This window comes from Trichosurus vulpecula, chromosome 2, assembly GCF_011100635.1.
Source record: "Trichosurus vulpecula isolate mTriVul1 chromosome 2, mTriVul1.pri, whole genome shotgun sequence".
NCBI classification, from domain to species: Eukaryota; Metazoa; Chordata; class Mammalia; order Diprotodontia; family Phalangeridae; genus Trichosurus; species Trichosurus vulpecula.
This window is the reverse complement of record NC_050574.1, coordinates 435567974-435588547: the sequence shown is the minus strand read 5'-3', so window position 1 is coordinate 435588547 and position 20574 is coordinate 435567974. Positions and strand designations below refer to the sequence as shown.

At 38.0% G+C, this 20574-nt stretch overlaps 1 protein-coding gene across 1 annotated transcript in view; it reads left to right on the top strand.

The window, feature by feature from the left end:
• Positions 1–362: 362 nt before the first annotated feature.
• Positions 363–20574, top strand: part of MED14 (mediator complex subunit 14) — a 64484-nt gene continuing 44272 nt past the window's right edge. Inside the window, exons 1-8 of the mRNA XM_036744787.1 lie at positions 363–575; positions 6118–6144; positions 10688–10793; positions 14304–14477; positions 15239–15368; positions 17175–17303; positions 18925–19032; positions 19855–19987. Of these exons, the coding sequence (XP_036600682.1) occupies positions 370–575; positions 6118–6144; positions 10688–10793; positions 14304–14477; positions 15239–15368; positions 17175–17303; positions 18925–19032; positions 19855–19987 (1013 nt within the window). The 5' untranslated portion in view covers positions 363–369. The remainder of the gene's footprint in view (positions 576–6117; positions 6145–10687; positions 10794–14303; positions 14478–15238; positions 15369–17174; positions 17304–18924; positions 19033–19854; positions 19988–20574) is intronic.

The window sequence follows — 20574 nt, the reverse complement described above, 5'->3', positions numbered from 1 at the left end:
CCTTCCGCTCTACAAACCACTTCCGGTTTGCTCCGCCAACATGGAGGCTGAGGCCTCTCGGGCGAGCGGCTTCTGATCGGCGGCGGTGCAACTTCTTCTTCCCGGCTTCTTTTCTCCCCATCCCATCCCCTTTCCGGCTCCCGGGCTCGCTGAATGGGGTCGGAGCCCCCCGCTGTCCGCCCCGGTTCCCACTCGGTTGCCGGGTCGCGTTAGGTAGAAGCGGGGTGGCGACAGGCCGAGCCGAGGCAGCGGCGGCTGCTGCCCCAGCTCCGGGTTCCGAGCGGCGGCGGCGGGCGGGGGAGGGAGGCGGGTCTCCCGAACCTCGTTCTACGGCGCCGCCGCGCGCGAGCCTCCCCCGCGCGAGCCGCCATGGCCCCCGTGCAGCTGGAGAGTCACCAGCTGGTCCCGCCTGGAGGCGGCGGAGGCCCCGCGTCCGCGCCCGCGCCTCCTCCTCCGGGGGCCGCGGTGGCTGCGGCGGCCGCGGCGGCGGCGGCCAGCCCGGGCTACCGGCTCAGCACCCTCATCGAGTTCCTGCTCCACCGGGCCTACGCCGAGCTCATGGTGCTGACGGACTTGTAAGTGCCCCCGCCGTCCCCGGCAGACTCGGGCCGATCTCTGCGGTTGTGATGCTGGGGCTGGAGGGTCTGGGATAGTGCCCGCGCGTGTGCACGGGACCGTCACCGTGGTGCGGGACACGGCAGAAGCATCTCAGATACGTGCTTTGTTATAACTGTAGCGCAGTCGTTTTGCTCCCCCTGCCCAGGCGCCCTGGACCAGAAAGGCGGTCCATCTGTCAGAAGGGTGAGCCTGTCATCTTCTGCCTGATCCATCAGGTACCTGATGTTTTTCAGCACCAGGGTGGAGAAGGAGAAAGAATCTTTCTGACTTTTTCCTTTAAAAAAAATGAGCTTTAAGTTTAGGTAATAGGTATGTTTGTTTACTCAGTGTAGCGGTGTCTAATTATTCAACTTAGAAAATCATAGATTGCGAGCTGGAAGAGACCTTGGAGGTAGGCTATCCCTTTTACAAATGAGGGTCAGAGGTTAAATGACTTGCCCTGAATCACTCATCTAGTAGTCGTTGGAGTTCAGATTTGAACTAAGTACTTCAGGACTGTCCAAGCCCAACTCTTTATCCAAGTACCTGCCTTATGTGCTGGGGGGAAATTTTTTTGAGCGTTTGAGAAGATTCTTGAAGTTTTCCTGAGTTTCACCTACTGAAATTTTATAAAGTAGAGAGCTTAATACTGCCCAACTAGTTATAAAGTAACTTATGCTATAATTTGGGGGATGCAAACAGATTCTGGAATCATAGCATATATTTTAGACTTTTTTTTTCTCTGCACTAATATTCATCTTTATAGGATGGATTTTTAAAAGCTCACTTCTCTTTGGAGATGGCAGAACCGCATTTTATATATCTCTGAATTTTGATTAAGGGTTTTACTCTCTTGTGCATTAGTGGTTTTCGAATTTTATTACATGAGGCATGTGTAAAAATTCTCGAAAGAAAGTTTTGAAATTCCTAAGCAGTGTAGTCCTTGTTGATTTAACCAGAGGTGAAGGACCAGAACTTAGAACAAATATTCCTTCTTAGGTGCCTTACTACTTAGAGGATAAGGTGGTTATGTTCTTGCTTCTGTCTGACACATTAAGGCCCTAGGCAAAATTATGAATTAAAAAGTCTTTGTATTTTAGCTTTCCCTTTAACCCTTATTCTCCTTTTGCCCTGTAACACTTCTTAAAAATTTGATTGGTTGATGATCCTTTATTTGACTCTTTCCTTCCATTACTTTTACCACAGCTTACATTTAAGTGCTCTGTCTCAAGTTGCACAGTGGATGGATGGAAGGTCCTGGGGTCCAGGAAGTCTGAGTTATCTTTGACTCTTAGTGACCCTGAGAAGGTCATATTACTTCCCAAGACCCCAGGAAACTCCTTCCAGACTGTAGAGTGTTAAACGATTGTTGGTTCTCTTAGAAGAGGAAGCTCCCCACAGCCATGAAATTACAAGCCTGGACCAAAAAAAGAATCTCAAATTGTGGAATGAAAAGTTTGGCTTCACATAAAGAACTTTGAGCTATCTGTCATAATCTATTTATAAGGCCATTTGTGAATCCCAGCCTAATACTTTTATTAGGATAAAGGGTCAGAAGGGATTGTTCATAGTCTCTATCTGAGGAAGAGGGCAGTGAATGAATTGATATATCTACGGATACAAGAATGGGTCACTTGGCTGCTTTCAGTCTTTGTCCTGTGGTAAAAAGGGCATTGGATTTGGAGTACAAAGACCTGTCTTTGAATCCCAGGTTTGTTTACTATTTGTATGATCTTTGACAAGTCACTTAACTTCTTTAGGCTTCCATATTTTCACCTATAAAATGACTTGAGGTGATCTTGAGTCCCATTGGGCTCTAATCCTGTGAACGTTTGAGTCCTGAAACTACTTGAATCACAGATTTGGCCTTCTGAACTCCTTTTTCTCCACATCTTTTTGCCAAAGCCCTTCTGAACTCCCTCCTTTCTGCAAATATCCTTGTCAATTTCCTATTCATAATTGCATTTAAATGCTTCAACAGATCTGTGATGTCAGTGTATACTCTTTCTACCAACATAGATCAAATTTGCTCCTCAACATGGCAGATGGCTCTGTAAATTGTTATGACAGAAAGACATTACCTAGTGGCCAGTCTTCTGATGATAAAGCTGTCCAAATTAAATTAGGTTAGTTCTTGAACAGAACTTCTCTCACTTGGCTCTCCTGGAAGACTTTTCAGCTTGATAGGACCTGACTGACAGAGCTCATGCCCTCTGGGAGCAAAGCATAGTTTTAAAGGACCCAGAATCAGCACCATAGTACAATGAAGCATTGCTGGAAGAATAATCCTACTGTGTGTTTCTACAATACTTATCTGCTATCGTGTAAATCATCTCATTTAAAACATCTTGTGATCCAGACCTGTAAAATATTATCTGTATGTAACAGATATGATAATTGAGCCTTAAAGAAGTTAAGTGAGTTGTGTAAAGTCATATGGATAGTCAGAAGATAGTAAAGTCAGAACTAGAACCTATGTCTTTTAATTTAGATATGGAGAGTCTGAATAAGAAGGTGCCTTAGAGGTCATCTAATCCAGTTTCTGCCTAAACAACTCTCCACAGTATCCCTGAAAAGTGGTCATGCAGTTTCCACTTGATGACCTCCAGTGATAGGAAACCTGCTACCGCCCAAGGTTCTAATTTTTAGGGAGTTTTTCTTTAAAATCTACTGTTGCAACATCTATCTATTACTATGTAGTTTTTTCTTCTGGAGAAAAGCAAAATGTCTCATCTTTTTCCAATTGATAATTCATATACTTGGACAGCTATCATATCACCTAACCCTTCTCCAGATTAAGCCTCCCGGTTATTTAAAACTCTTGGTCCTCATATGTAGTCTCCAGTTCCCTCACTGTTCCACATTGTTAATGTCCTTCCTAAAATTTAACACCTAGAACTGAATAAAGTCCTCCATGTGTGGTCTGACCAGGGCAAAATATAGGATGATCATCACATCCTCAGTCAGAACAGTAAGCCTCTCTCGATGTAGGTTACGTTAGTTCTTTTGGCTCCAATGACACCATATTTGCTCTTATTGAGGTCTTTTTAATCTTGGACCTTTTCTTTTCATAGTTTTTCCATATTTCTGTTCTCATTGAAACCTGACTGCCTGTAGAAGATACTGCGCCCTTGACCACTTTTTCTAGTACCAAATGCTCACTGTCATGTTCCCTTGCACCCTGGTTCACAAGTAGTTTAATTTGCTTGTTCCTTACTACCACTCCCAAACCCCTCTCTCTGCCCCCATCTTTCAGCAGCCTCTCCTTTTTGGAGGTGTTCAGTCCATCTTTTATCACCTGATCCAAATCTTTCTCAAAGTCATCTACTGGAGGTTTATTCTCCCTCCTTTCTCAAGTAGTTCAGTACTTGGATCCCAGTCTTCTTCATACTAACCCCTGTCCTCACACTCAGGAGCTGAAACATTGATGTCCTTTAGGATAAACTTTGTAGCGTCATGTTCAACCCCCAGTTTAAGAAGGGCTGAAGGGATCTTAAGTGGAAAAAGTTTAAGAAGCCCTGCAGTTTCGATTTTTACCTTGGCCTCCCATTTCACTAACTTCTTCAAATCCTGTAGTCTACATTTTCACCGTACCTCAGCCATCCTAGCTCTTACGCACTCCATAACTCTTTTCCTCTATTAGCTTGAATTATTAAATTTACTTCTCTGATCATAACTACTGTCGTTCCATCCATTCCATCTCACTCTTCTTAAAAGCCTTGCTCTCAACATCATCCCATCTTTTCTTCCAGTCACTCTAACTTTGGCCTCACATTTTCCCCTTCACAGCTTAGTTAACCATTTTAACTGTATATTCTCTGCTACCTTGAATTCCTTTCCCTTTTGCCCTGTCTCCGATCATGTATTGTCCAAACCCTAATCTTCTCTTGTGCTGTTGGATGCCACTGTCTATTACAGTCCCACCTTAACCCTTTATAAGTCTTTTTATTCTTCTCTGACTCTCTCTGTTATATCCTGCAGTGGCTTTCCCAAACTTTTCTTAAGCTCCTCATATCATCCCTTTTTTCTCTCTCTTTCTCAAAAGGGACCTCATTTTCTACTTTACTGAGAAAATCGAGGCCATCTCCTCCCCCTTTGTTGAAGATGACTTTACCGTTCATCTGCTTCCAGTCCTTGCTTGTGTTTCATAATTAAAAAAAAAAAAGGATGACTTAGTGTGTCTCAATAACAGTTGTCAGTTCTTTCAGTACTGGGATATAGTTCAACCTAATCTGGTAATTCATTTAAGATAGCTAGTTGGTCCCTTATTACCTTGTTCCCAGTCAGTACTTGTGCCATACTGCCTCTTGCCTCAGCTTAAGACTCCATTCCTTGGAACCTGGAGCTCATTTTTTTCACTGTACTTGTTTTCTATATCACCATCCTCTAGGTCTTCCCCATCTCATTTTTCAGTGTGGTTAGCATTCCGTAATTCTGGGACAGGCCATCCCACAACCATAGAAGCATAGAAATTCTATGTCCCTCAGCCTTTGGGCACCTAGGACTTCCTGGGATGTGTGCATGTTGGGGAGGGGAGTAAGAGATGCTGTTGGACAGTGCAATATTGAGACGCAGTATTCTGGCTCTTTCAGATGAATGGCCATGTATGTAAGGAAATAGCAGTCTCAGGCCTAGACCATTGCAGGGAGGGGAAAATACAGAGTGAAAGGAACCTACTGTTGGAGCATCAAATGCAGGATTTAGGGGATTGCCCATGGATTTATCAGATAGGGATTAAATTATATGTGGTTGAGGAGAAAGGGGGGGCGGGGCAGTGATGCTTTTGCTGATTATAGATACTAGAGAGCTACTAAGAAAATCTTAACAAGTTTGGTTTATGTATACATAGTTCTAATTAGTCATTTCTCAGCTGCTTTCATGCCTAATCACTACGAAATACAATAAGTTTTGTAACTGTGTATTAATTAACTTGTCTACCTCCAATTTTATTACAGGAATAAAGTACATTCATAAGCCTTCAGCCTTTTGTGCATTGCGTTTAATAGTCAGTTGACAATATGAATCTGTTCAAAAGTTTAAGAAAATTAGTGGTAACATTACTAAAATCTTTTTCTAGTGAGTGTATTTGTAGTTCCCTTGATGAATTTGGTTCTTGTTCCTATGGGCCTGTTGTTCTTGAGCCTTTGAGCGCTTCAGTGCTGAAAGAAATGTCACACTTTGCAGAGCTTGTGCCACAATGCCTCGCACATAATAGGTGTATTTAATAAATGCTTGTAGATTGATTACTAGCATAAAAAGTGCTTTATGAAGTACTTCGAGTAGAGAAAACAGTCGTTTTTCCTTGGTTTCATACTTGTAAAAATGCTTTTATTGCATGCAGTTTTTTATCTTTGAAAATAAAATCAGGTTATTAGTTAAATTGGACTTTGCAGTGTATAATGACAAGTATTATACTGATGTTTTCTGAAACTTTCAATAATGATATACAATGCTATATTTAAAAGAGTGGAATGTTTGGATTCAAATGTGATATTTATATAATTATTTTTGTTTCCTTAGACTGCCAAGGAAGTCGGACGTGGAAAGGTGAGTTTTAAAGACATCCTTATCTCTATCTCAACTTCAATATACATAGGAATTTGTAAGAATATGTTATGTGAAGAGGAAACCTCAAGAAATGAAACTTTTTTAGCTTCTAGTGTACTCTGTATTGGCTTAGAACTTTCATTCTTTTAACAAATACTTATTGAGTGCCTATAAAATGCTAGAACCTTTGGGACCATGCAAAGATGTGGTACTTTCAGATCACCTTTGTGGAATTATCCGTCACTGTTGAACATGCATCACTTGCTCTGTACTCATTAGATGTCTTCATGGATTGGTAGCTGCTGCTTATTTCTGTGGTTCCTCTGCAGAAAACTTGATTCTTGTAAAGGAATGAAGTTTGAGATGGACATAAATAAGTATTAGCATATGGTCCATTGGTAAAGAATTTAAAATAAATTAGCCCATTTTAAAATCATATTGTAGAATTTCAAATTATCTCCACAGAGAGATTTTAATGAGAGACTTTAGTGACTTCTTAAGGCCCTTCCTCTGAAGTACTGGGGGAATCTTGGAAAACTTTGTCGTAATCGGGGAGTCTTGGAAAGGCACAATTTTAACAGATACTCAGGATTGTTGTTTTGTGGCATATTTTACTGCGAAGCCCTTTGCCACAGCCTATCTCTTACTCATGATGGCTTGTCATTTTGGACCTTTCTGTGCCATAAGTAGTTCTTTCAGACTCTGAACTGGCAGAGAAGGGGCTGCTGACCTGCATTGGTAGACAGAGTTTCCTCACCTGGTGCTCCCTGCACAAATGAAAAGTCTAGGCTAAAAAAAAAATTTACTTCTGGTATACAAGTTGTATCCTTCAGTAGATTGTAAGCTCTTTGAGGGTAGAGACAGCTTTCAGAAATACTGTATTTTAAAATTAGAAGGAACTCCAGCAACCATCATATACACCTCACACCTGAGAGGAATTCCCATTATTCCCAACAAGTAGTCATCCAGCTTCTGCTTAGTGTTTGCGTATTCCCAGCACAATAAATGCCTTTTCAGTCTTTGTTGAATTGAATTTTTAAATTTAAGAATAGAGATTTTGTTTACAGAGGTGCTTTCAGTTACAAGTTATGTCTGTATCCCTTTTACCTTGTGGTTGGTACCCAGCAGGAAAAATAACTTTCCTTGTTTCTGTTAGACACCTGAGCACTGACTTTAATTACAAATGTTTACCTGAATTTGACTCCCCTAAGGAGCTAATCTTGGCATAAAGTCAGGAAAGTCTAGGGCTTTGTATGGGGAGTTGTGAATCGTCTAGTTGTACTAGAGTATGTGGAGGGGGTTGGCATGAGAGAATGGTGGAAAGGGAAGGTGTTGCTATATTATTATGAAAGGCCTTGAATGCCAAGCAAAGGAGTTTTAACTTAGCTTAGACAAAAGAGAGCCCTACCAAAGGATTTTCAGTAGACTTGTTATATAGTCTGACAGTGGTATGAAGGATGGATGAAAATTGATTAAGGAAGCTATTGAAGTAGTTCACATGGGTAATGTGTAATAAAGGTCCTTCTTCTTTAGCAGGACTGAGAAAGTATAAGTAGAAATGAAAAGAGAAATAAAAATATTTTAGAAGTAGAATCAGGGTTCAGTAACTAAAATATTTCTTTCACACTAAAAGGAAACTTTTAGACATTGGCTGGCACCTCCTGTAGAGGCCTTTATAAAAGTTTTATGAGTTGGTAGGAAATCCAAGATGATTAGTTGACTATATTAAATGAATCTGGATTGATCAACTATGATAAATAAGTTAATTCATTTCCAGATGCCTTAGATGAACATTAGTGGACAAGGTCAGCAAGTAAATATAGTGGGGGAATAATGTGTGATGCCTGGAAACCTCTTGAATGGTTTGATCATAAATGTAGCTCAGATTGTTCATTCAGCTGTGCCCGTGCCCATTCCATAAGAACAAGATGTGCACCTAAGTAAACAAACATTCCTTTTGTAGGGTTGGATTTACTTTAGCCACTCATCTTCAGGACATCTCTAAATGACCTTTAGAAGAAAACTTTACATAGTATTATGACTATTTTTTTAAGTTTCTTCAAATTAAGACCCCTTCTCTTTTTGTAGTCTGTTTTTGTAGAACTTTACTTTTAAATATTTGTAAACCCTATTGCAAATACGGATGAATTAGGAGGGTCAGGAACCAACCTTTTTATTAATATGCTTTCCTTCACTCTTGAATCCTTACTCCTTGACCTTCTTAAAAGGGGTCATGAGACAGAAATTGGTTTCTCTGCTTCTCCATTTTTCTGCCTATAGAATTTACAGTACATTACATGTACAGTACTTTATACATATGCAGTATATACTATATATAGCTATTCAACACATATAATCTACTATGTCTGCCAAGTTGATATGTTGGGTATCGTGATATAATCTGTTTATTGATCCAGTCCAATAAATCTGTGTTAAGCACTGACTACTTGCCAGGTACTATGCTGAGCACTGGAAATACAATTAATAAAAAGAAAGACGAATTATGGGTAAAGAGTTACGTGGTAATTTTAAGGTCCCTCTGGTTTAGCCATTGTTGGATTTCCCTAGCAGTGTCACCTTAAAGGGGCGATGTGAGTACAGGATTACCTGGCTTCATGTTTTCGAAAGACTTTGTGGAAAGGTCCAGGTTTTCATGCATTGGAAAGATCCTTTTCATTCTCTTCTTTAGTCTCTTATGAAAAGGTGGCTATTCTCTTCAAGGCCTACCCCCTCTACAGGTATCCTCTTCTCCAGCAAATTTTCCTCATGATTATTTCATAATCCCTTTCCTTCTGCCTACAAACATACCCAAGGTTTCCTCTTCCTTAAAAAGCTCCCAGTAGACCGTCTTATCCCTTTGAGTTGTCTGTCTTTGCTCTCTCTCAACCAGACTCCTAGAAAACACTGTCTACGCTTGTCTCCACTTCCTCCTCTCACTCACTTCTCAGCCCTTTGCAGTCTGACTACTGACCTCATCACTCAAAACTGCCCTCTCAAAGTTATCAGTTGTCTTTTATTTGTTAAATGTAATAGCCTCTTCTCAGTCCTCATCCGTGTTCTTAATAATTCTCAGTTACTCATTTACTCTCAGGCACTACATTCTTGATGAATAATTTCTCCTTTCTGGATTGTTACGACAGTGTTTTCTCTTTGTTGTCCTCTTTGTGGTCTGACTGCTCCTTCTCCTTGGGAGGATCATCATTCATATCTTACTCCTTTGCTGTAGGGGTACTCCAGGGCTCTTGTCTGGGTACTCCTCTCTCCACACTCAGTCTTATCAGGTCCCATGGGTTGATTTATCATTTCTATCCATATGACTCTCAAATCTATATATACTACCCCAGTTGCTTTCTTAAGATGCCTTATTCTTCCATTTCTACCTGCATAATGTCTATAGCAAACTTCCCCTTCTCTGCTCAGACAGCTGCCACCTTAGTTCAGACCTTGATCACCTCTTAACCTGGACTGTTGCTATAATCTTCTAATTGCTCTCACCAAGGCTCTCCTCCACTTCAAACTGTCTTCCTCGAAGCTGCCAAAGTGATTGATTTTCTCAGTGCTCCACCCCCACCCCATGTGTTGAACTTCAGTGGTTCCCTGTCAACTCTAGAATCAGCTAGAAACTCCTGTTTGACATTCTAAGCTCTTCAGGTTCTAGCCCCAACTTGCCTTTTCAGTTCTCTTATATGTTACTCCTCTTCATACACTGTATGGGCCAGTCAAACTGGCCTTTTTATTATTCTTCACATGTCACCCTTGTTCATGACTTTTGCAGGGCTTAGTTGCATGTTTGCATGGGCTTAATTCCCTTCAAGATTCAACTCAAATGCTGCCTTCTAAATGAGACCTTTCCTTAATCCCTCGATTGCTAATAATTCACCTCTATTGTTGATTTGGATCTATTTTGTATATCCTTTGTATATATGTATATGTGTACATGTTTGTCTTTCCCTTTAAACTCCTGGAGGTCAGAGTCTGTTTTTATCTTTGTATCTTTATGGCCTAGTTACATGTAGTAGACATTTAATAAATGTTCAATTGATTGAATCTTTAACTTTAAATAACAAATAAATTAATTAATTAATAATTAACAATAAATTAATAAATAAATAATAATGTTTTGAAAAAGTTATATATAGTTCTGCATTTTTAAATATGGGCTTTTGTTTAGCTAAATTAAACTATTAACAGCTGATTTCACATGTCATTCTATAAAAAAGTTTTTAAAAATTTTAAGCTAAAACTATAACCTGTATTAAAAACAAACATGAAATAATTCTTTAATATGTTTTTTGATTTATTATTTTATTATCTTGTGGTAGAAATTGAGCTTATTGAGGTGATTGTGCTTATGGAAATATGAAATGATAATTGATTGTAGATTTAGACTGAAATGATTATTTACAATCTTTTTGCAAAAGAAATTTTTTTTCTTATGGCTTTAAATGAGGGTGGTGAGATGTTCACACTCAAACCAAACAAGCTATAAAATATCCTTTCTGATAGTTTTTTATTTACTTAGAATTATGCTTTATTTTTATAGGAAAATAGAAATTGTGCAGTTTGCTAGCCGGACCCGTCAACTCTTTGTTCGATTGTTAGCTTTAGTAAAATGGGCTAATAATGCTGGGAAGGTGGAAAAATGTGCGGTAAGTCTTTTTTTCAGAATTTGGTAAAACATTGATTTATGGTATGTTTAAACTAGCTTTAATTTACTTTCTAATTTAAGCTTACCTTTTCATCTTCTGATTAGTTGCAAGAGTCCATGTAATTATTTGAAAAATCTTTTCTGTATTGTAGCATTTAATGCATTCCAATGGAATTTTAACAATTTTTCATGTGTTAATACACATCACTAATAATCATGTCTCATTTCTGCACCAGTGGTGAGCATTATGAATATGTTTGCTTTTTGGATTGAGGTATGATCCTATATTTAGAGACTCTTAAGAGCAATATGATTCAAGGGATGGGAAGTTCTAAAAGAATAGTTTCTAACCTTATAGCTGCTGATAATTCTGATGAGGAAGAATGAGACTGGAGATACAAAGGTGGAATGTAAGAAGAGAGATGGAAAAATAGACCAAGAATAAATACAAAAGGATGTCAGGAACCTCTGAAAAAAGGATTCAAGGGCTGAGTGCTAGAAGGAACTGAGGCCTGGGAGGAAATTGCTTTTAAAAAAATCCCAGCAAAAAATTTTTGAAAACTAGAATAGTAAGGAAGGAGAAATCCCTCTCCTTGAAAGCTAAAAGGCAGAGCTATTCAGATCATTTGTTTATTTTCTGTTTTCAAGAATAATGGTCTTTAAAGTGAAAAGATATTATGAGAGGGTGATTAAAGCCCAAGGTTGGTGAAGAGATAATAAGAGAAGATCTGGTTACTTTGAATGAATTGAAATTTCTTGCCCAAATAAAGATTCAAGACTACCAAAAAAGTGTCCTTCCCCCCTGGGAAATGTGGTCCTGGAGCCCTTTTCAGTAATTGAGAAATTGTGGAGAATTAATAAGAGTTGCCAGAAGCCCAGTGACAGACGAATATTGTCCTGGTTTCCAGAAATTTTAGATAAGTAAACATAACATCAAGCACTGGTAAAATTCTAGAATGGACTATTAAGCATATTTATGAGCACTTAGAAGAGATTATAGTGCCAGTCAAGCATGAGTTCTCTTAAAAACTGTAATGCCAAACTATTGGGAAATTAAGGGAATACCTCAGGTATGGTATATCTTGAGGTAAGAAAAATTTATCAGGTGTCTTATTTTATCCTTGTAAATAAGTTGGAGAAATATGGAATAGCTAGAACAGTTAGACCTGTTTACAGCTGGTTGAAAATAAAAAATATAGAGTAAATAGTGTCTACCTGGAGAGAATCCTGCATTGTAGTGTCATAGTACTGAAAAAGTCAACATTTTTATCTACTTAAAAGAAGCATAGAAAATATGCTAATTATATTTGTGAAGGCCACAAAGCAGGGAAAGTAACTGATCCGATGGATGAACAAATGAAGATTCAAAATGTAAATTGGAACTGGAATCAGAACTATGAAAATTAACAAGGATAAATGCAAACTTTTATATCTAGGCTTTTAAAACATCATTTATAGTAAGTGCAGGGAATACCTGACCTAATAATTCTTTTATTTTTGTTTTGTTTTTATTTTTTTATGACTTAATAATTCTTATGGGAGGAAAAGAACCTGACAGGTTTCCGTTGACATGTCATCACTCCCAGCCCCTCCCAATAAACTCCAGTGGCTCCTGGTTGCTTTTAGAAGCAAATAGGAAATATTTTATCTGGCTTCAAAGCCTTTTATACCCTAGCTCCCTCCTACCTTTCCAGTCTTCTTACACTTTACTTCCTTCCAGGTACTCTTTGATCCAGTGACACTGGCCTCCTGTGTGTTCCAGGAACAAGACACTCCATATCTCTGCCTCCGGTGTTTTCTCTGGCTGTCTCCTGTTCCTGGGACTCTCTTTCCCTCTGCTCTAACTACTCACCTCCCTGGCTTCCTTTAAGTCCCAACTAAAATCTCATCTTCTACAGGAAGCCTCTTTATGCTGTATATAGCTTGGCTTTGTATATATTTGTGTGCTTGTTGTCTCCCCCATGAAATTGTAAGATTTGTGAGAGGAGAGACTATCTTTTGCCTCTTTTTGTATCCCCAGTACTTGGCACAGTGCCTGCCACGTAGTAGGTGCCTAATAAATAACCTCACCCTGTAGTGTTCATGCAGTACTTTACTGTGCTAAAAGTGTTAGAAAGGCCAGAGTCATAATAATGGTCTGTCTGCTGGTCAGACCATACAGCAATAGACCAGAAGTCTCATGATATGGGTTCTAGATCTGTGGTCATGGGCAAATCGTTTAACCTCTGCAAGCCTTCATTTTTTCCAGACTTTAGAAAGGTGATAATACTTGCTTAACTTTAGATTTTTTTGTAAGGTTCAAATAAGGTCACATATGAAAACTTTTTTTAAATTATAAAACACTAAGTGAACTAGAGTGATGGCAACTATAATTCCAGACAGTATTTCAAGAAGGAACTTAAATGTACATCCACAATACAGGGAAGCTTGGTGGAGAAGTAATGGAACTACCGTATTCGAGGAGAGTTTGAAGTAATTAGAGAAGAAATGAAGGAGAGACACTCGTCTTCACAGATCTACAGGGTTTCATGCTGAAGGAGTGATAAGATGTCAAAGAATCAATGGATAGAAGTTGCCAAAAAGGAAGATTTTGGCTCACCATAAGACTGGTCTTAATAGTGGAACATAACCTTTCTTATGAAGTCACAAATTCTTCATCACTAAGTTTAAGTAAAGGCTGGATGACTCTTATCATGAAAGATGTGGAAGGGATTCATTGATTCATAGACTCAAACTTGGAAATGACCCTACATGCCGTTTGGCTCAACCTCTCATCCCATGTAGTCATCCCCAAGATTTTGTTCTTAAATTCTCTTTATCCTTTCCTTGGTGATCTCATTCATTCCAGTGGCTACAGTCATCACTTCTGTGGCTGTTACTCTTTTATCTCTTGTCTTGCTGTTTCTCCTAACTTCAGTCTCATAATCCCTTAAGTTCTCTTGTAACTCTAAAGTACATGAGTTTGGTCCAGATCTACAGAGCAGTGACCAGAAAGTGGCATCAGAGGCAGTAAGTCATGGGCTCAGGTCCCACTCTTCTTCTATACTGACTGTATGACTGTGGGCAAGTCATTTAACTTCTCAGTGCCCTAGACCACAGGCTGGAGAGAAGATAGCACTCTATTGCCAGAGGAAGGTTCTTACCAGGAGCTCCCTCCACTAAAAAAATTACAGGTGAAGTTAAAATAGTATATATTAGCACATATTTTCACCCCCTCAGTATGTGAGAGTAAAAAGTACTAAATTTTATTTAGCATTCTTAACATGGGCATTATTTTTTCTTGTGCGTGTGGTTAAGGAAGGGAAACCAAATGGGAAAGATTTTAAAAGGGTAAGGTAGTGTTAAATGACCTTTCTGTCAACTGTTTTTCCTTTTTTTGTCTTTAAGTTTTGTTGCATTAGAAATATTTTTAATTTCAAGTTTTCATTTATTTTACCTTTAACTTAAGAATGAGTAAATGGTGTGAAGACCAAATTTCCAAGAAGCATAACGTTTATATTTTCCTTTAAAGATGATATCAAGTTTTTTAGATCAACAAGCCATCCTCTTTGTTGACACTGCTGATCGTCTGGCATCATTGGCTAGAGATGCATTGGTCCATGCACGTCTACCCAGTTTTGCTATCCCTTACGCCATTGATGTATTGACCACTGGATCTTATCCACGTCTACCAACATGCATTAGGGTAAGGGTTTTTTAGTGTATTTTTTAAAATATTTTTTCTATAGTGTTTGTTATTTGGTGTTATTGTATTTTGCCAGTACAAATACATTTTTATGTTAAATTAATTGGAACTAAAATATTATAAGTACTTTAAAAATCAGTTATTTTGTGTTGTAGCCTTTTGGGGAGGAGGTGAGGAAATCAAGCATTGGACTGAAAAATAAATACTTAAAATGAAAATGCCGTAAGCTAATTATGTCCATGATTTTTAATGGAATTATCACTTGAGGATATAGTGTTAAAGTATAACTAGAGCATTCACTTTGAAGTAGCTCCAAGAATAGAGTAAGATAAAGCTTGTTTAGGTAAAGTCATACCTCGCTCTTCTTCATTAAAGCTCTAAACCATAGGAGGGTTGGCTCGCATTGGCTTAGATAGCCAGCCAAGAAAACCTGGATTCAAGTCCCCCTTCTTGACTCATACTGGTTATGTGGCCCTGGGCAAATTCTTTCACTATCTCCGGAGGCGACTGCAAGATTCTTAAGTTACAGAGAAGGTGCTGATCTACATTTTAGTTAGTTTCCTCACTTGGAAGTTCCTGACTTTAATGAAAATACCAGTCTAGTTTCTATCTTTATCCCTAACATTAAGCCATAAATTGAGTGTTGATTCTTTTAAAAAAAATAAATTCAAACTAAGAAAACAGTTGGGTTTTTTCAGGTGCATGTAAAAAATAACCCCCAATTTGTGTCTTTCTAAACATGGCTTTTAAATTTTTTTTAGGATAAAATCATTCCTCCTGACCCTATTACCAAAAGTGAGAAACAGACCACTCTTCATCAGCTGAATCAGATTCTTAGACATCGACTAGTAACTACAGATCTCCCTCCTCAGCTGGCAAATCTTACAGTGGGTATGGATCTGATTGTATCTCTTAAAGAGTAGTTTTGTTTAAATGATTTGTTTTTCTCTCCAGCTTGATTTTGAAGTATTTAAAATATTAACATACATTTCATGTACTTATGTGCAATCTGTAAAATTAAAACCAGAGTAGTTTTCTGTTCTAGCCTGGAGTAGCCACTTAAGACTTTCTCACTTTCAAAGTAGTAGAGAATTGTGGAGGGGTGGCAGAAGAAAAAGAGATTGGAGAGACACAGTGTAGGAGAAAACGGGGAATGAGAACAAAGGAGATTCACATAGAAAAAGTATTCTTTTTTCTTGTTTTTCATCAGTAAACAAATACATATTGAATATGTGCTAGATCCTAGGGATATAATGGCAGAATTGTAGCAGCCCCGGCCCTTAAGTTGGAGGAGTTGACACACATGTGCAGCTAAACATAAAGAGAGCAAATACACAGTGACTTGGGAGGGGAATACACTCAAAGCTGAAGTTGAGTGGATGTAGAGAGCAGTGTAGGATACACTAAGAAGGAAGCACGTGAACTGCATCTTCAAGAAAACCACTGGGTCCAAGGCGTGGAGGTGAGTAGGAAGAACATTTCTGTCATGGAGGAGACATCAAGCGCAAAAAGATGAATATATGTGTGAGGAATAGTCAGAAAGCCAGTGTGGCTGAACTGTAGAGTGCATGGAGGAGAGTAATATGGAAAAAGGCTAAAAAAGGTAGGATGGGAGCCAGGTTGAGAAGAAATTTAAATGCCAAGTGGAGGAGTTTTATATTTGATCCCAGAAGAAATAGTCACTGGAATATATCAAGTAAGCTGTAACATGGTCAGATTTGTACACTATGCAGCGCAACAGAAATAAGTGTAAGGTAGAGTCCTTGCCCATTGACCTTTGCAGTCGATTTGGAGAAATGAGACAAAAAACATGAAACAATTAGCATATGCCTATTTGTGTTTTGTTGTCTCATGTGCTCCTTGAGGGCAGAAACTGGTTTTGTGTTTTTGCCTTTGTGGCCTTAGCAGTTAGCATGTACCTGGAACATAGTAAGACCTTATTAATAGCTAGTTGCTTTCTTGCTTAATGAGGCTCTAATATGTGAATGCTGCAAAATTGTAAGTTATGGACTTGATCAGGATGCCTGTCATCTCTCTTTTTTTTGTTTTAGTTTACTGACCTTTGATAAACCCTTTAATCAGTTTTTTCATATACAAAAGGCATGTTCTTATGTACTGGTTTTGAGGTTTAAATTTTTGATCTTCTGATTAATATTATAGACATTTGGAATTACTGTCAAGTCACAGAAATGCATGACATAAAAATAATTAAAAACACACACAAACCCTTTACTTAAAGCTAACTTTAAATTTGGCGTGGAAATATACATAGGTTAAGTAGATGAAAAAATATTTAGCTACTAGAACCAAAATTTAGGCAGGAAATTCCCTACTTCGTTTCTTCGTCTCATCTCTTTATTATTGGTAGAACAGATTTGTCGATTAGAATCCTTTCTCAGATGTCTACTCAGCTTCAGAGTCAACTGATTGACTAATAAATATTGTTTGGTACTACTAAGATATTTACTATTACCTAAGAGCAGAAGCTGACTACTTCTCACACATAACACATGTACCTGAATGAAAAACTAGCCGAAATAGGTGGTATTAGGGTGACATTGGATTCTTTTCAAACAGTTCTCAACTGTATTTTCATTCTTCTCTTGCTTAAATTAAAAAAAAAGTCTAGTCAGCAGCAAGCTAAGGATAATTCTTTTTTTCTTTTATTCTTCTTAAACTGTGACAAAAACTATCCAGCAAATGGTCGGGTAAAGTTTCGAGTGGAAGGAGAATTTGAAGCCACCTTGACAGTAATGGGAGATGATCCTGATGTCCCTTGGCGTCTTCTCAAACTGGAGATTCTGGTTGAGGATAAGGAGACTGGAGGTAAAACCAGAAAAGCTGTTGTTTTGTTAAAGTATTTCATCATTTTTGAGAGAAATATCTTCACTTTTTGAGTTCATGTACTAGGTGACTGCTTCCACAGTATATTTTCCAGAATGCGGAAATTATAGAGGTAAAGCCTCTATAGGTTTTATTCTTATGCTCAACCATGAGTTTAGGCTTCAGAAAACCTGAACCTTCATTAGGATTTTAACCAGGCTTCATTTAGGCAGAAGTACTTCAGTGACAGAGAAATAATTCTTTAATGTATTGCAATCTTGTACATTTCTCCTAGGCTATAAGAGTTAGAGAAAAGGTAGATTCATAATAGCATATTTCTACCAGTGTCTAAAATTTGAACAAATTTAGACAGTCCTAATCTCATACATCCTCTAAGGAAACAAACTTTGTCAAATAAACTCTATAAGCAAACTAAGATTACAGATTAAACTACATTTAGGGGATTCACAAATAGGCTGATTGAGGGGGAAGATTTATATGTCGACAGGGAGTTGGGGACAGTTGCGTCTTCCTCTGCCTCCTTATTTAAGGAATATTTAAGGCTTTAAGTAAATTTTCACATCCCATGGGTCATGTTTTGGTCCCACTAAATAACCTCCCACCTAAGAGAAATGGCACTGACCCTCCTTTAATGTTATTATTTCATGAGTCAAGTTTTGGTCAGGTGAGGTAGATAAATCAAGAATCAGAAATTCCCATTACACCTCAAACATGTACCTTTTTTTTTTTTTTTTTTGGTCTGGACCTATAATTTTCACATCTACACATCAGTAACATGTCGGTAACTTAATCATAGAAAGTTGCTTGGGTCACTTAACTCCGTGACTTACCCATGAGGATATTTCAGTGCCTTTCAGAAGCAGGACTTAGACTCTGGTCTTCCAAGCACCACTGCTGACTTTCTATCTACAGACTACATTGGCATTACTTTTCGTAGAAATATGTTCTATGGAACAATAAAAATTCCTTAGTTCTTTTTTCTGTTTAAACATTTTTGAAGAGTATCATAATTAACTCTTAATGATTCAAATCAAGTGAGAAGATGTATTTTTCTTTTTGGTCTTTCTTGAATTAAAGTACACTGGTTTCCATTGACCATAGATTTAATTTTTGTTCATTTTATTTCATTTCATATAGCATTTATTTCTGTGTCGAGTGTCTATATATTTTTATCACATAGGGTATAGGATGGGGACTGTAGTCTTGTGACTTTATTGGTATAAGGAACTCTCTTTTATTGAAAGAAAAATCTGTAAAGGTTTGGAGACATCATTCTCGTCGACTTTGATGAGAGCAAGTGGATGGTGTGAGGGAAGACAGTTCCATTCTCTTTATTGGTATAAGGAACTCAGATCTTTTACTGTACATAATTCCCTGCAGCTTAGTCCTTGAGTTGCTGAGAGCAGTGAGGGTTTAAGTGACTTGCCCAATGTTGCCTAGCCAGTATGCATGAAAGTCAGGATTTGAACCCAGATCTTTCCAAATCTTCTAAGGCCAGCTTTCTAGCCTCTCTTTTTATCATATACTTGTAAAAATATGCTTTCGCATTTCCATGATTTGTAAAATTGTGATTAATTTTTCTTGTTTCTTCTTCCTAATATAGACGGCCGAGCTTTGGTCCATAGTATGCAGATCAGCTTTATTCATCAGTTGGTCCAGTCTAGGCTCTTTGCTGATGAGAAGCCTCTTCAGGACATGTACAATTGCCTACGTATCCTTTTGAAAATAGAGGCTGGTAGTTCTTGATACAGCTTTCCCGTTCCCTTTTTTTTTCTTAATTTTTAACCATGGTTGGCTATTTACTGTTTTGGTTTTTTTTTTTTCATGCTCAAACATACTGTTATCCCACTATTAAACTAAGATTATACTGGCTTGACAAATATAAAAAAAACCTGTTAATAGAGAATAATGAAAAGTGGCATTAGTGAGTCTGTCTACAATGCATAAATTTCTGTACATTTTTATAGCATAAAAATTGAAATTCTAACATTTTCATAAGGGGGTTAAATGACTTATTGCTATTTAAAGTAAATTCTTATTTAAATTTGTATTGAAATTAGTTTCTCTAATTTCTCAAACTTTTGAAAAGGTAGGAAAAATGGTGACAGTCCTTTCCTGACAGGATAGAGAACAAAGTTGCCAATTTGGTAAAAGGCCAAATAAATGCAAAAGAGTGGCTCTTTCTCAGAGATCTATCTCAAGGGAATGCATTTTCTGCTATCATATTTTATAACTTTTCCTTTGTATACCTGATTTTTTAGATTTGGTGGGGTGGATTGACTCCCATTACTAGGTTGGTTGGTTGGTTTGTTTGTTTTGAGTTACAGGAACAAAAATAGACCCAAGATTTTTCTTCTCTAGTTTTATAATGTAAATCAATGGGATGACGTGATTGAGGCAATGTAAATTGTTTTCTAGCCAGCTTTTCTGTCAGGTGTTTTAAAAATAAGGTTCACCTGTACTTGATAGAAACAAGTAGCGAATGATTTTTGAACAAGAGAGTGTTGCTTACGTTCTTAACTTTGTTTATCAGATTCTTTCTGCTTGTCACTTCAGTTAGAAGTGTTACACTCACAAACTCTAATGCTAATTCGAGAACGTTGGGGTGACCTTGTTCAAGTGGAGAAGTATCATGCTGGAAAGTGCCTCTCGCTCACGGTTTGGAAGTAAGTGAAACTCTTCCCAGCTGCCTTTTGCTATTACTTAGATCACCTTTTTCTACTTCTCATTTCTATTAGATATGTTGCAAAGTGCTGTTCTCACTGTTAAGTGACATTGGATCTCTTCTAGCTCGTGATGCTGTGACTGAGAGCCTGCTGCAAGAGAAATACTTATTACTCGATCATATTTGGCTTGTTCATTTTTCTCAAAAATTTGAGAAACAAAATAATTCTCTTCTCAAACTGGTTTCTTAAAAAGGGGCCATCTTATTTCAACTTGTTATTATTTGACAAGTTTCCTGTCAGTTAATTTTGTTAGTTTGCTGAGCTTTCCTATCTTTAAATACAGGTGTCCCAAAAAACTTAGTGAAGTTTTAAGCTTTAGTAGCTTTTAGTTCTTTTTAATTGCTTAAAACTGCACTAAGGGTTTTGGGACACCCTGTATACCTTTTACAAACGCATAATTAAAATGAATTGTTGTATATGTACATTTGAAATGTTGACATAACTCTAAAACTGCTGTCTCTCACAGAAGGTTGTATGCTGGCAGAGCTTTCCCTTTTTTAGGATTTTGGAACAAGCATCCATTAGAC